This window comes from Pituophis catenifer, unplaced genomic scaffold (assembly GCF_029215685.1).
Source record: "Pituophis catenifer annectens isolate HBS135680 unplaced genomic scaffold, rPitCat1.0.hap2 SCAF_7, whole genome shotgun sequence".
Taxonomy (NCBI): Eukaryota; Metazoa; Chordata; class Lepidosauria; order Squamata; family Colubridae; genus Pituophis; species Pituophis catenifer.
The window spans coordinates 81,937,013-81,952,395 of record NW_027256887.1 but is presented as its reverse complement, the minus strand read 5'-3'; the positions used below and the strand labels follow the sequence as shown (position 1 = coordinate 81,952,395).

At 42.2% G+C, this 15,383-nt stretch overlaps 1 protein-coding gene across 1 annotated transcript in view; it reads left to right on the top strand.

Annotated features, from left to right (window-relative positions):
- LOC139319907 (solute carrier organic anion transporter family member 1C1-like) overlaps positions 1-15,124 on the top strand; it is a 43,220-nt gene extending 28,096 nt beyond the window's left edge. Inside the window, exons 9-15 of the mRNA XM_070947960.1 lie at positions 646-810; positions 2,837-3,032; positions 4,372-4,537; positions 7,317-7,492; positions 9,605-9,669; positions 12,910-13,027; positions 14,554-15,124. Of these exons, the coding sequence (XP_070804061.1) occupies positions 646-810; positions 2,837-3,032; positions 4,372-4,537; positions 7,317-7,492; positions 9,605-9,669; positions 12,910-13,027; positions 14,554-14,773 (1,106 nt within the window). The 3' untranslated portion in view covers positions 14,774-15,124. The remainder of the gene's footprint in view (positions 1-645; positions 811-2,836; positions 3,033-4,371; positions 4,538-7,316; positions 7,493-9,604; positions 9,670-12,909; positions 13,028-14,553) is intronic.
- The last annotated feature ends 259 nt before the right edge of the window (positions 15,125-15,383 follow it).

Below are 15,383 nucleotides of genomic sequence, written 5' to 3'. Positions count from 1 at the left end.
CAGAAGGCCAAGTAGGCCACACCCACTATAGCCACACCCACCCAGCAACGGGGCAGAGAACCAGTTGCTAAAAGTTTTGAATCCCACCCCTGTCCGGAAGTATCAGGTTTTCAAAGCTGTATGCTTTGGAAAGGATCTCTTTCGTATTAGCATTTTGAGAACCTCTCTGAGTGTCCTAGCTGTGAGCTGTGGGAGTGCAGTGGTTAGAGTGCAGCATTGCAGGCTAACTTTGCTCCCCTTGCCAGGAGTTCGATTCCTTCGATCCTGATTGGCTCAAAGTTGGCTCAGCCTTCCATCCTTCCGAAGTCAGTAAAATGAGGACCTAGATTGTTGGGGGCAATAGGCTGACTCTGTAAACCGCTTAGAGAGGGCTGTAAAGCACTGTGAAGTGGTATATAAGTCTAAGGGCTATTGCTATTGCTAACTCACTTTGACCCTGGTACTATCCAATTAGCTCTGTCGGATGTGTCATGTTAGTTAACGACTTATTAAATGACTTGATTCTATCATCCATGATTTTTCCTCCTTGTAAAATCATATTTTTTCATTACAAATTTGAACAAAAATCGAAAATAGTTTCAGGGCTAAATAGACCTGGTATTGAATTTGGTTATCCTTTTAGTTTATTTATTTTTGCTATTCCAGATTTCTTTCCTACTTTGAAAAAGCTGTTTGGAAACCCCATCTTCCTGATCTATTTGCTCCTTACAATCCTCCAGTACAATTCTCTGGTTGGCATCATAACCTTTGAATCAAAGTTTATGGAGCAGCAGTTCAACATCTCTGTCTCAAGAGCCATCTTTCTTATTGGTAGGTGAAACTCTTCTTTTTATTATCCATACATCTTCCTCCTCCTATTTTCTCCTCAACTACAAGTCTTTTGTGATAGGTTGGGCTGAGAGACAGTGATTGGCCCAAAGATACCCAGCTGGCTTTCATGGGTAAGGCAGGACTAGAATTCACAGTCTCCTGGTGATTGGCTTTGAATGATGCCTAAGCTGGAACTGGAATTTACCATCCCAAAGTAATTGGCCTAAAGCCACCCAACTGGTGTTCATGTCTAAGATGGGACTAGAACTCACTGTCTCCTGGTGATAGGCTCAAAGTCACACAGCTGCCTTTCATGGCTAAAATGAGACTAGAACTCACAGTCTCCCGGTTTCTAATTTGGTGCCTTAACCACTACACAAAAATAATAGATACTCCATGAGATTGAGCAGGCACATAAGATATATTGGTGGACATCCTTTTCCTGTAAGAATGAAATCTGTGTGAATAGGGGGGAGCTTTGGATAGTAGAGAGAAAGAGGAAGAGCAGGATAGAAGGCAGGGGTGGGCTTCAAAAATTTTAGCAACAGGTTCTCTGCCCAGTTGCTGAGTTTGCGTGGCCATGGTAGGCGTGGCCTAGTCGGCCTCCTGCACCGGGGGTGTGTGTGTGTTTTCACCCTCCCCAGGCTCAAGCCTCTGGGAGGGCAAAAACTGCCTCCCCTGGGCTCTGGAGGCCCTCTGGAGGGCGGAAACAGGCCCATTTCCAGCCTTCCGGAACTTCCGGGAGGCCCATTTTCCCCCCTCCCGAGCCTCCGTGCGGGCCCTGCACTTATCTCACATCCAAAATGGGCTGCGTGGAGACTCCTGGGAGGGGTGGGAGGGGCGGGGGGGTGGGGTGGGCAGGGCCAGCCAGGGGTGGGATCTGGAGGTTCTCCAAACCAGCCATAACGTTAGCTACGGGTTCTCCCGAACCCAGGTGAACCCGTAGCAGCCCATCCCTGATAGAAGGGAAGGCCAAAGAATATAGCAAGAAATGAGGATGCCAGAGACAGCAGGAGCATTAGGGGAGAAAACAGTGGCCATTCTCAAATTTGGTTCTGACCTCACCCACAGCTGGCATTGTCTTGTGACCCTGCCAAAATGAGGCAGATAATTATTACAGGTAGTTCTCGGCTTACAACCACAACTGAGTTCAAAATTTCTAAGCAAGACGGTCGTTAAGGGAGTTTTGCCTCATTTTACAACCTTTCTAGATGCAATTCTTAAGTGAATCACTGCAGTTGTTAATTTAGTTACCTGGTTGCAGTGGTGGGATTCATCCAGTTCACACAGATTCGGTAAAACTGGTAGCTAACTTTTTGTGCAGTTTGGCGAACCAGCTGAATAGTGTGCCTCGTCACACCTGGCCCCACCTCACCCCTCCTCTCCCAGCCACTCCTCGCCTCACCGCCCACCTGATCGCCCAGCCACCCAGCCGCTCACGGAGTAGCTGGTGAGTACTCGGTGTGTAGCTGGGTGTAAGAAGAAGTGGCTGGGCGGGAAGGAGCAAGGCGGGGCCGGGCTGGGCATGGCGAGGAGAGGAGAGGCTGGGCAAGGTGAGGTGCCCCTCGACATGAGTGATGTTGAGTTGGCTATGCCCACCCAGTCACATGCCCACCCAGCCACGCCTACCCAGCCGGCTATTAAGACAGAGAACCGGTTGTTAAATTATCTGAATCCCACCACTGCCCAGTTGTTGTGATTTTGGCTTCTCCATTGCCTTTGCTCCTCAGAAGGTTGCAAAAGGGGATCACATGACCGCGGAACATTGCAACTGTCATAAATGTGAGTCAGTTTTCCAGATCACGTGACTGCGGGGATACTGAAAGGGTCGTTAGCGTTAAACATGGTCATAAGTCCCTTTTTTCCATGCCGTTGTAACTTGGAATGCTCACCAAACAAATGGTTGTAAGTCGAGGACTCCCGGTACTCCTGGCAGTGGGTTATGGTAACTGTTATTCTGAAGAAAGAAATGTGTTTTGTGTTCAGTGTCGCGTGTGATGATGTCATTGCTCCCTTTCCCTTGTAGGTGTGATCGTCTTACCTATCACCATTGTGGGGATGTTCCTGGGAGGTTTTATCATCAAGAAGTTCAAACTGCACATCGCGGCCATGGCAAAGTTTGCCTGTATCACCTTCGTGACAGGCTTCCTGTTAAACCTGTTTTACTTTGGTGCCAGTTGCCAAGTGCTTCAAGTGGCTGGTTTGACCGTCAACTATTCTGGGTTTGTGACCTGATTCCTCTTTTGGGGAGTGATGGGAGGAAGAGGCAGTGAATGCATGTTTTAGAGCTACGGTGGCGCAGTGGTTAGAAGGCAGTACTGCAGGCGACTTCTGCTGACTGCTGGCAATTTGGCAGTTCGAATCTCACCAGGCTCAAGGTTGACTCATCCTTCCATCTTTCCAGCATGGCTGGCTGGAGAATTCTGGGAGTTGAAGTCCACAAGTCTTAAAGTTCCCATGTTTGGAGACCCCTGATCTAGACCTTGCCGCCTTATTGCCCATTGTGGTCAATAGGTCCCAAGGAACTATTGAGGAGTCAGGGACACTAGAGCCACACACTTGCGAATGTAGAGTGGCTTCCCGGACACTTGTCCTTTTGAAATCTCTCTTTTTCAATTTGGAAAAAGCCCAGTAGGAATTCTTCCAATCAGGATTTTTTTCCCCGTATCCAGGAGCTTCAGATTGATGACTAGAGGAGAATCAGAAAATAGCAACACTAGCAAATGCTAACCATCATCTCTAACAATAAACTACAGCTAGTCCAGTAGTGGGATTCAAATAATTTAACAACTGGTTTGCCTGAACTGCTGCGAACTGGCTGAATCCCATCACTGAGCGAACCGGCTGAATCTCACCACTGAGCTAGTCCTTGATTTATAACCGACCATTCAGTTACAAACAAATCAAAAAGAGGCCTTATGACCAGCATCTGAAGTTCTGACGATTGTCCCCCTCCGGTCACATGATCTCAGTTCAGCATTTCTGGTTTTTGGGAAAAACTGAGTCCATACCAAACCATGGTTTCACTTAATGACTGCGGTGTTCACTTAACTACCATAAAAAGGTAGTAAAATCTGATCGGTCACGCGACCAACCCATTTTACAACCATTGTGACTTATGATCATAATGGGCAGCTTTCACTGTGTGGTTGTAAGTCGAGGATTATCCATAAACTGAGGGCGGAGTGGGGTGGGGAATTACTGAGAGAGAATTTGGAAAGGAATCCTCAATCATCCCGAGGATAAGGTAGAAAACATAAACCTCTTTCCCTGGGATGATTTTCCCATAAAAAGGTACAAAGTAAATTAAAGCACAGCATTGGGTGGGGGTGGCGGGGACACATCATCAGTCCAACAGATTCAAGAGTGTTCTTTCTGGGAGAAGTCAGTCTTATTGGTCTGTTTTGGGATCCTTCTATCTTGCATCGGGTTGTTTTCCAGCACTTTGTTATCCTTCTGCAATAGTTCTTCCCTCTTATGCACAGATGGTATTGTTTTGGCTGGGAATAGGTCTATCTTTCCCTCTTTGGATTGATGACGGCTCCATCACTATTCTTTTAGCATCAAAGAAGTGTCCTTCTCCAAAGAGAAGCCATTATCTGCCTGCAACTCTAACTGCGGCTGTGAAGCGACCCACTGGGACCCAGTTTGTGGAGACAACGGTATCACCTACATGAACCCATGTTTAGCTGGCTGCAAAACGTCCTTGGGAAGTGGAAAGGATTTGGTAAATGCAGAAATGTTATACTATATCCCTACAATGGAAAGGAAATATGTTCTCATTATCTCTGTCTGTCTGTCTGTCTGTCTGTCAGTCTATCTCTATCTCTATCTATCTAACATCTATCTCTATCTATCTATCATCTATTATCACCTATATCTATCTATCATCTATATCTTTCTTTCTATCTATCATCTCTATCTATCTATCTATCTATCTATCTATCTATCTATCTATCTATCTAGATCATCTCTATCTATCTATCATCTATCATCTATCATCTATCATCTATCATCTATCTATCATCTATCTATCTATATCTAGATCATCTCTATCTATCTATCTATCTATCTACCTAGATCATCTATATTTATCATCTATTTCGATCTATCTCAATCTATCGATCTATTGATCTATCTATCATCTATCATCTATATCTATCTATCTATCTATCTATCTATCTATCTATCTATCTATCTATCTATCATCTATCTATCTATCTATCTCTAGATCATATCTATCTATCTATCTATCTATCTATCTATCTATCTATCTATCTATCTATCTATCTACCTAGATCATCTATATTTATCATTTATTTCGATCTATCTCGATCTATCGATCTATTGATCTATCTATCATCTATCATCTATCATCTATATCTATCTATCTATCTATCTATCTATCTATCTATCTATCTATCTCTAGATCATATCTATCTATCTATCTATCTATCTATCTATCTATCTATCTATCTATCTACCTAGATCATCTATATTTATCATTTATTTCAATCTATCTCGATCTATCGATCTATTGATCTATCTATCATCTATCATCTCTATCTATCTATCTATCTATCTATCTATCTATCTATCTATCTATCTATTTTTAGAGACACCTTCTAGGAAAAATGGGCAGCATATAAATTGAATCAATAAATTAACAAGTTCTTAGTTTCCTGAAAAATGAGCAAGTCACAGAATATTAGATCTGGGCAAATGTTCACAGGGGTGCTTCACTTCTATCCAAGCTTGTTCAAAGTTCCCCATTGGTGTGGCTTCCCTTGACATTTATTTTATTTATTTATTTATTAAATTTATGTGCCGCCCGTCTCACTGCCCAAAGCGATACTAGGCAACTTCATGCTGAATGTCACATTGTTGGAGCTAATGGCATAATAGTCTCTTCTGACTTTTCCACCAACTTCCTGGAAATCCAGAAGAAGATTCCATATGGCAATAAAGGATAAAACAAGTCAATATGGTTGACAGAAGAGAGCAAACCCCACACTCACTCACACTGATGATGTTACTTAGTTGGATAATGAAATGTCTTCAGGAAAACCACTAAGCATCAAGGACTCCAAAGTTCAATCCTGAGCTACGAATGGAATGGAATAGAATGGAATAAGAATGGAATAAGAATAGAATAGAATAGAATAGAATAGAATAGAATAGAATAGAATAGAATAGAATAGAATAGAATACCCACTCCCTTCTACCCCTGATAATGTTACCTAGTTGGGTAATTAATCTGCAAGAAAATAACCAAGCTCAGAGAGCATCAAGGACCAACACGGTGTCACCAATTGTACAAAGCCTTACCTCTTTTTTTACGTTCAATAGCACAGTTACAGCCATCATCCTGATCTCTCCCATGAGCATCCTTCTTCCATTCTTTCAACAATAATTACTAGAATTGCTGGAGGGAAGGTTAAATAGCAAGGAGAACTTGTCATGCAACCAAAGAAAATGGACTCTTTCTTCTCAAAGGCTTAGAGAATGCAATTGGCTTTCCTGATTGTCCCTATGTCACACAAGGTCAAGGGACATGTTGCATTATTCCCCTTTTTAAAATAAATCCCTGGAAATAATCATCAATAATTTAGGAAGCATGTCTTTAATTCTCCTTGGATTCTGCTTGGAAGAATCTGAGGACAGATGAAAACATAGCAATTATTAAACCATATGAAGAACGATTGCAGGAACTGGATATGTCTAGTTTAATGAAAAGAAGGACTAGGGGTGACATGATAGCAGTCTTCCAATATTTAAGGAGCTGTCACAAAGAAGAGAGGGTCAACCTATTCTCCAAAGCACCTGAAGGCAAGACAAGAAAGAGCCTTGGTAGTAGAGTGGTCTACAAGTAGAGCCTTGGTAGTACAGTGGTCTAAAGCACCCTGTTATTAAGACCAGCTGCCTGCAATTACTGCAGGTTCGAATCTCTCCAAGGCTCAAGGTTGACTCAGCCTTCCATCCTTTCTAAGGTAGGTAAATTGAGGACCCAGTTGTGGGGGCAATAAGCTGACTTTGTATAAATATACAAAAGGATGAAGGCTATTGCTTAGCGCATTGTAAGCCGCCCTGAGTCTCCGGAGAAGGGCGGCATATAAATAAAAAATAAATAATAATAAAAAAAAACAATGGATGGAAACTAATCAAGGAGAGAAGCAACCTAGAACTAAGGAGAAAATTCCTGACAGTTAGAACAATTAATCAGTGGAACAACTTGCCTCCAGAAGTTGTGGGTGCTCCATTACTAGAGACTTTTAAGAAGAGATTGGACAACCATTTGTCTGAAATGATATAGGGTTTCCTGCCTAAGTAGGGGGTTGGAGTAAAAGACCCCCAAGATCTCTTCCAACTCAGTTATTCTGTTACTTTGGAAATAATTAACATTCCTAGACACCATTAATTACATTGCTTGCAAACAATCACGCAGATAGAGATTTGGAAACGAAGACCATTCCAAACACTTACTTCAGTTTTCTTTTGTCTTGCAGGTATTTCAAAACTGCAGTTGTCTAGGAGTTTCAGGAGCTGGTAATTTTTCTGCAGTTCTGGGTCAATGTCCAAGGGATAATTGTACAAAAGAATTCCCTTACTTTTTAGTGTTGTTGTCCATAACTGCATTTATCTTATCTTTGGGAGGAACGCCAACGTATATGCTTATGTTTAGGTGAAGACTTTTTCATTCTTTCTTTCGTCCTTTTTTAAAGCACAACGGGGGCGGGGGGACAAACTGGTGTAATCCTGTAAAATTACTGTAAAAAATAATACTGTAAAAAATACTGTAAAATCATACCCTTCTATTCATTGTTTGTTTTGCAGTTCCTTCTAAGTCAGTGGTGGGTTTCAAAATTTTTTGCTATCGGTTCTGTGGGCGTGGCTTGGTGGGCATGGCAGGGGAAGGATACTGTAAAATCTCCATTCCCTCCCCACTCCAGGGGAAGGTTACTGCAAAATATCGGATATATCAGATCTCCGGGTTTTTCGCCGTGCCCTAAAAACTTTTCTTTTCCATCAAGCAGGGCTGGCGTGAAACCCCCCCCCCACTTTTTTAGTTTTTAGCTTTTTAAATTGTCAAAGGGGTTTTAATTTTCAATGTTTTAAATTTTCGGGCCACAGTTATTTAATTCTTTTAATAATTTTAAATTTTGTATTGATATGTGTTTTAGTTCTGGCTGTGCACCGCCCAGAGTCCACTTGGAGAAGGGCGGGATATAAATTGAATAAAATAAAATAAAATAAAATAAAATAAAATAAAATAAAATAAAATAAAATAAAATAAAATAAAATAAAATAAAATAAAATCCCCATTTCCTCTGGATCAGCTGGGACTCGGGAGGCAGAGAATAGATGGGGGCGGGGCCAGTCAGAATTTTTACTACCGGTTCTCCAAACTACTCAAAATTTCCACTACCGGTTCTCCAGAACTGGTCAGAACCTGCTGAAACCCACCTCTGTTCTAAGTGTCAAAAGGCAGTGCTCAGATTTCAAACACATTACTGTATTTTATTTCACCACTTCAGACAAATGGTTATCCAACCTCTTATCCAACGTCCAGTGTTGGGAGCATTCACAACTTCTTTTCTTTGAAGACATTTCGCTTCTCATCCAAGAAGCTTCTTCAGCTCTTTCTATTCTCCACCATCCAGTCAGAGCTGAAGAAGCTTCTTGGATGAAAAGCAAAACATCTTCAAAAAAAAAAAAAAAAGCCAGAAAGTCCAGTTGCCTTTTGAAAAAAAGCACCTTTGGGACTTAACAACGGTGGCGTTTGCTGAATGACTGAAGTATTTGTTTTATGACCATGGTGTTTGCTTTAACGAATGAAGGTAAATATATGTATCCCAGGATAATGTTGCAGGATCCAATGTTTGCTTCAAGACCACAGCCGTGGCTTTACAACCATAGCTTTAGCTTAACAACAGGTCACAAAACAAGGTCTTAAAATTGGGTCAATTTTGGACCAACCTGTTTTATATCTGTCATGACTGCAGGCTCCATTATAGTCATAAGCCAAGGACTACCTGTAATGCATTGTTGAAATCCAACATGATAATTTTTTTTTTACAACTGCTATTGTAATTGTATTGTATTGCTAGTTCCCAGTGAAATTTCTAGTCATGGAAACATATTGTTGTTACACAAATCGATTTTCGCAAATCGAAAGTTGTAATTTCACATCACGCCCACACTTATTTATTTAATTTTTAATCCAAAGACTTGAGGATGAATAACAACACTGTTTAAACATTAGAATAGAATTTTAAAATTCTACAAAAGGATACAAAGATTTAAAATGACATTACCAAATAGGACAAGAAGAAAACATTTATTTATGTTTATGAGCATTTAAGGATATTTAATTCATGCTGATGGATTGTTTTTTTTTTTCAGTGGGTGAACTTTAAGCCTGTGCTTAATTTGAGTCAGTACTTAGTTGCTGTTTGATTATACACCATTCCAGTTGGTTTTAATTCTGAACCACACCAGGAAATTATGCTGACTAGCTTGTTTTCGGATTTCATTTCATTTCTTTATTATTATTATTTTTATTAAGAATTTTTCCTCACTAAAAGACAAATTTAAAGCAAAAGAAAGAAGAGAAAGAGAAGAAAAAAGAAAAAAGGGGGGGAAACAGAAAGAAATGATAGAAAAAGAAAGAAATTTAAAAAAAATTCCAACCAATATTTACAATCTTATTTTCTGTCTTCCCTCTAAAATGCATTTATTTCAACGTTCCTTGTCTAAACTCACTTTTGAACTTCTCCCCCTCATCTTTTTTCAGATCGGTTTCACCAGATTTGAAATCTTTTGCGGTGGGCATTGAAGCTTTATGTGGAAGAGTCCTTGGTAAATAGATTCCGATTTCATTTTAGTTTTTAAGCAGATAACCTTATCTATTATCCATGAGATGCTTAAAATTTTGGAGAGAAACTGAGTAATGTGGTATCCTAAGAGTAACATACCCTGATCGCAGGGGTGGGTTCTACTTACCTTTACTACCGGTTTGCAACGGGGCTGCAAGCGCAGAAGCATTTTCATGACATCAGGGTCAGTGGGCGGGGCCTCCCTCCGGTTTTATTACCGGTTCTATAGAACCAGTGCGAACCGGGGGCAACCCACCACTGCTTGATCGTCTGTCTTCTAAACATATTGCACTCAATTGTCTGTCATCAGGACAGATCAGGATAATGTCAATTTCCGGAGAACTGTTTTAAAGCTGTTGGTGATGAAGGCATAGCCACTCCACTCTTTTAAGCTTTTCTTGTTGCTTAAGTCTAACTCAGTTTAGGCAAAACCTCTGGACCAGTTTGGCAATTCTTCAAAAGGCTAGACTTGAAAAGGCTGGGCTTCTTCAGTCTAGAGACTGCAAACTGCCATTGGACAATTTCTTGCTACTGTCAATTCATTTTCTTAATCTCTTGTAGGAAGTTAGCACCCGCCCCTTTCCTGGAAGAGTGAAATATTTTGGGAAATATTAGGAAGGCAGAATATTATGTTTCCCTGTATGAAAAATGGAGAAGCATGTTTTATAGACAAAGCAGCTCCCACCTTCCTGCCCCCCACCCTTTGTTAATGGGCCAGAGGCAGAAACCCAATCCTTTGTCAAAGGACATTTGCAACACAATAGCAACAGAAACTAACACAATGGGACCCATCTAGACAGAAACTCACCACATGGCACCTGGGAAGATTACATCAGCCAGTAAGTCTAGCTAAGACCCCCACCCCCTGGGAGTCTGACAACCAATCAGGGTACTCTTTCTGGGTCCCAGGAAGTTCAAAGCCAGAGAGAGCATAAAACTCGAAAAACTCGCTGTATCTGCCCTTTTCTGTTCAGGAACTCAAGCCATGTAATCCTGTCCACCATTAAACCATCTTTCCAAGCAGTCTCCATGTTTCCAGTGTCTGTTTCCCCACTTGGAGCAGAACCCAGAAGGATGTTTCTTCCAACACTCTCTTGGCTGACAAAACTCCAGGAGAACCAGTGGTGGGATTCAGCCAGTTTGCACCACTTCGGGAGAACCGGTTGTTAACTTTCTGAGCAGCTTGGCAAACTAGTTGTTGGAAGAAATCATTAGGGCAGAGAAGCGGTTGTTAAATTACTTGAATCCCACCATAGGGAAGTGCTGGTCAAATAATTCAAGATGGCAGCTCCTGTCACTTCACCTTCTTAACCTCTCTTGATTGGCAGAATCCCAAGACAAATCCACAGGGAAGCGGTAGTCAAATAATTCAAAATGGCAGACACACCTACACAGTCAAAACCCTGCTCCTTTTTTTCCGTCACACATATAAAAAAGAGGAGGGGCTCATAACCATTTATCAATTTCATTATTTTACCGTTGTCCTCCATGTCATGTTACAGTGAGCAATAGTCACAGATGCTTGTAACATTTCATGAGGGAAACCTCTGCTGCATTATTTTAAAACAAATGCTAAACTGGTAATCAACCAAATTGGTCATTTAAGAATAAAAAAGATGGCGGTCCTGATTGATCCTCGAATTCACCAGGGTTTGCATCTCAGAATTCCATCAGTAAAGTTATTAAAAAAGAAGAAAATGTATAATGGCACCAAATGAGCATCTACAGGTAGTCCTCAATTTACAACCCGTTAGCAACTATTCGAAGTTATGACAGACCTTCCCTCAGATACTTATGACCCGGCCAGCCTACATTTACATCCATTTTTAGTGTCCCGTAGTCTCATGACATCATTTTACAATTTTTTTTGTAGAAAATTGGCATTTACTTCTGTCTTTCAGCAAAAATTAGGCCATAATGGGTTTGCATTACAACTATGGCGGTCACTTCACCATCCCAAAAAAAAACGATCATACAAATGGTCATGTGGTAACTTATTTTATGACTGTCATGACTTAGTACCAGAGGTGGGTTTCAGCAGGTTCTGACAGTTCTGGAGAACTGGTAGTGGAAATTTTGAGTAGTTTGGAGAACTGGTAATAAAAATTCTGACTGGCCCCGCCCCCATCTATTCTCTGCCTCCCAAGTCCTAGCTGATCGGGAGGAAATGGGGATTTTGCAGTAACCTACCCCTGGATTGGGGAGGGAATGGAGATTTTACAGTATCCTTCCCCTGGAGTAGGGTGGGAATGGAGATTTTACAGTATCTTTCTCCTGCCATGCCCACCAAGCCACACCCACCAAGCCACGCCATGCCCACCAAGCCACACTCACAGAACCGATAGTAAAAAATTTTGAAACCCACCACTGCTTAGTACCATAAAAGGCAGACTCCATTACCGGTTGTAGGTTAGGGACCATCTGTACTATGAACCACCTGAACCAGACAGTTTTATCACCTGGCTCAGGTGACAGTGGTGGGTTCCTCCCGGTTCGGTCCAATTCGGCCGAGCCGGTAGCGGTGACGATATGACGTCACCGAACCGGTTCTCCCCCCCCACCCTCCCACCCTCCCACCCCCCCCACGTTATTCTTACCTTTTATTTGGTTCCACCCCCAATCTATTGCTGCCTCCTGAGTCCCAGCTGATGACTAGAGGGAAAAAAAACTGTTTAAACTCTTGCCGCGGGGCTTCAAAGGGCCGTCCTCAGCTGATCAGTATTAAAAGCAAACAAATGAGTCGGGTCGTAAGTGCGAGGACTGGTCGTAAATGCGAGGACCTTCCAGAAATGACACTGACCAGCTAGCCACGCCCACCTAGTCACATGACCTCCAAGCCACACCCACAAAATAAGCCATGCCCACAGAACCGGTAGTAAAAAAATGTAGAACCCACCCCTGTCAGGTGATTTATATAGGAAAACATCATGTTGAAAGTGGAGGATCAAAATGTGCCTGTAGATGTCATTTGCAGTGACCGGAGTGACAGGGTTAGAACAGGATGTCAATGCCACATCATTTATATATACAGCCAGTAGTCCCTGCACCGTCTGGAAATACGACTTCAACCAAAGTCCTTAGCACTTCCTACTCCTTGTTTCTTTTTTAGGAGTTTAATCTAAGCCATTAAGTTTTCACTGCACATACTCAGCCACTGAATTTTTGTTCCTCTCAAGCCTTGCTGAGTAAGTCTGTCTTATGTGTTTCTTTTGTCCTATTTCAGGAGGGCTTCCTGCACCGATTTACTTTGGAGCTTTGATTGACCAGACCTGCTTGAAATGGGGTGTGAAAACTTGCGGTGGATCTGGGGCTTGCAGGGTATATGATACCAAAGCATTCAGGTAAGCCTCAAGGGAGGAAACGAGTCTACGGCTCTAAAATTGTGAGCTTCTGCTGTGTTGGGTGTGGATGAGTAAATCTGTTTTCACACCTTAAATAAGGATGAAGAAGACCTTTCATAGAATACCTGTCACATGTTGACAAGTCTTTTTATTTGTATTAATATAGCTTTCGGGGAGAGGGAGGGAGGAAGGAAGGAAGGAAGGAGAGAGGGAGGGAGGGAAGGAATGAAGGAAAGAAGGTAGGTAGGTAGGAAGGAAGGAAGGAGGGAGGGAGGGAGGGAGGGAAGGAATGAAGGAAAGAAGGTAGGTAGGTAGGAAGGAAGGAAGGAAGGAAGGAAGGAAGGAAGGAAGGAAGGAAGGAAGGAAGGAAGGAAGGAAGGAAAATAAAGAGAGTGCTGATGGATGGATGGAAAGAAGGAAGACAGGAAGCAAAGAGGTGATGGATGGATGGATGGATGAATGGATGGGAAGGAGAGAGGGAGGGAGGGAAGGAATGAAGGAAAGAAGGAAGGAAGGAAGGAAGGAAGGAAGGAAGGAAGGAAGGAAGGAAGGAAGGAAGGAAGGAAAATAAAGAGAGTCCTGATGGATGGATGGAAAAAAGGAAGACAGGAAGCAAAGAGGTGATGGATGGATGGATGGATGGATGGATGGATGGATGGATGGGAGGGAGGGAGGAATGGAGGAAGGAAGGGAGGAAGGTAGAAAAACAAAGAGAGTGCTGATGGATGGATGGAAAAAAGGAAGACAGGAAGCAAAGAGGTGATGGATGGATGGATGGATGGATGGATGGATGGATGGATGGGAGGGAGGGAGGAATGGAGGAAGGAAGGGAGGAAGGTAGAAAAACAAAGAGAGTGCTGATGGATGGATGGAAAAAAGGAAGACAGGAAGCAAAGAGGAGATGGATGGATGGATGGATGGATGGATGGGAGAGAGGGAGGGAGGGAGGGAGGAAGGAAGGAAGGAAGGAAGGAAGGAAGGAAGGAAGGAAGGAAGGAAGGAAGGAAAACAAAGAGAGTGTTGATGAATGGATGGAAAAAAGGAAGGCAGGAAGCAAAGAGGTAAGGGAGAGATGAATGGATGGATGGATGAATGGATGGGAAGGAGAGAGGGAGGGAGGGAGGAAAGGACAAGGGCAAGAACACTGACAGAAAGACATGGACAGGAAAGAAAAAGAATATGAGAACACAATTCAGTAATGAAAGAGGGGAGACTGCAGCATAGCTCCATAATTTTAGTCTCGGTTCATACAACACACTAAACCCAAACTAGGCAGACTGCAGTATGGAACTTAGCCACTGTTAACATTCTGATATGGACCTCTTTAATTGTGGTTTATTAAATAAACCATTATTGGACAAAACATGACTGCCTGATATGTGAATACCGTAGTTTCTGAATCTTCTGACTTCTTTTGAAAGGCTGTGATTGATCTCCAAAGGTGAAGATGCTAGACCTCTTCTTCTGGGAAACATTTCTGCTCTGTTCCAACTCAGCTTGTTCTCCCTCTGTGTTTTTTCTCCTAGAAACGTCTACCTAGGGGTCGTTACTGCACTAAGATTTGGAAGCTTCTTTCTTTATATCATCCTTTGCACTTTAATCATAAAACGTTGCAGGCAAGGCAATCAAATGATGAACGACATTAAAACTGGAGAAGTATCTGACATTAAATTGTCCAATATCAGTCCAAAGACAGAAGTGTCCTCTCACAAGGAGATGCAAGTCGCTGGAGATACTCCTTTTTGAAAATTATCTTGGATGCTCATGCAGACATGACTGCAAATGGCGGACTCATTATGAGCAAACTGTGGAACTCCTAACTGTACTATTCCTTGATCAAGCCAAACCTCTTGCCAGTCATTGGGATTAGAGATTGACATTAGCATCGCTTCAGAAAGAAGAATCTGGAACTCAGTCTAAGTTCAAGATCCTGAGGAAGATATCTGAGAAGTTCCCATTAATGATCCAACTGAGATTGTGATATGGCTCCTGGGTGAAATATGGTGGTCTTGAAAATTCATAAATAACAGGGCTTGTTAAAATTGTGCAGTGCCATGTCAAGTCTGGGACAAGGACGTGGAAGTTGGAAAAAGAAGGTGTGGTTTTGGAACACAAAATGTGAACTCTACGTTGCATCGTAATGAAACCATGGAGGAGATAATTTTGTTGATTTAAAACAACTTCTCCTCGTCCTTCTTCAGTGCTAAATTTCCAAGAAACTCTTCCCTTCTGGAAAATTTCCTTCCTTTCTGGTTTGGGATCTCTGCACCAGGGGTGTCTAACCTTGGCAACTTTAAAACCTGTGGACTTCAACTCCAAAAATTCTGGGAGTTGGAGTCCACAGGTTTTTAAGTTG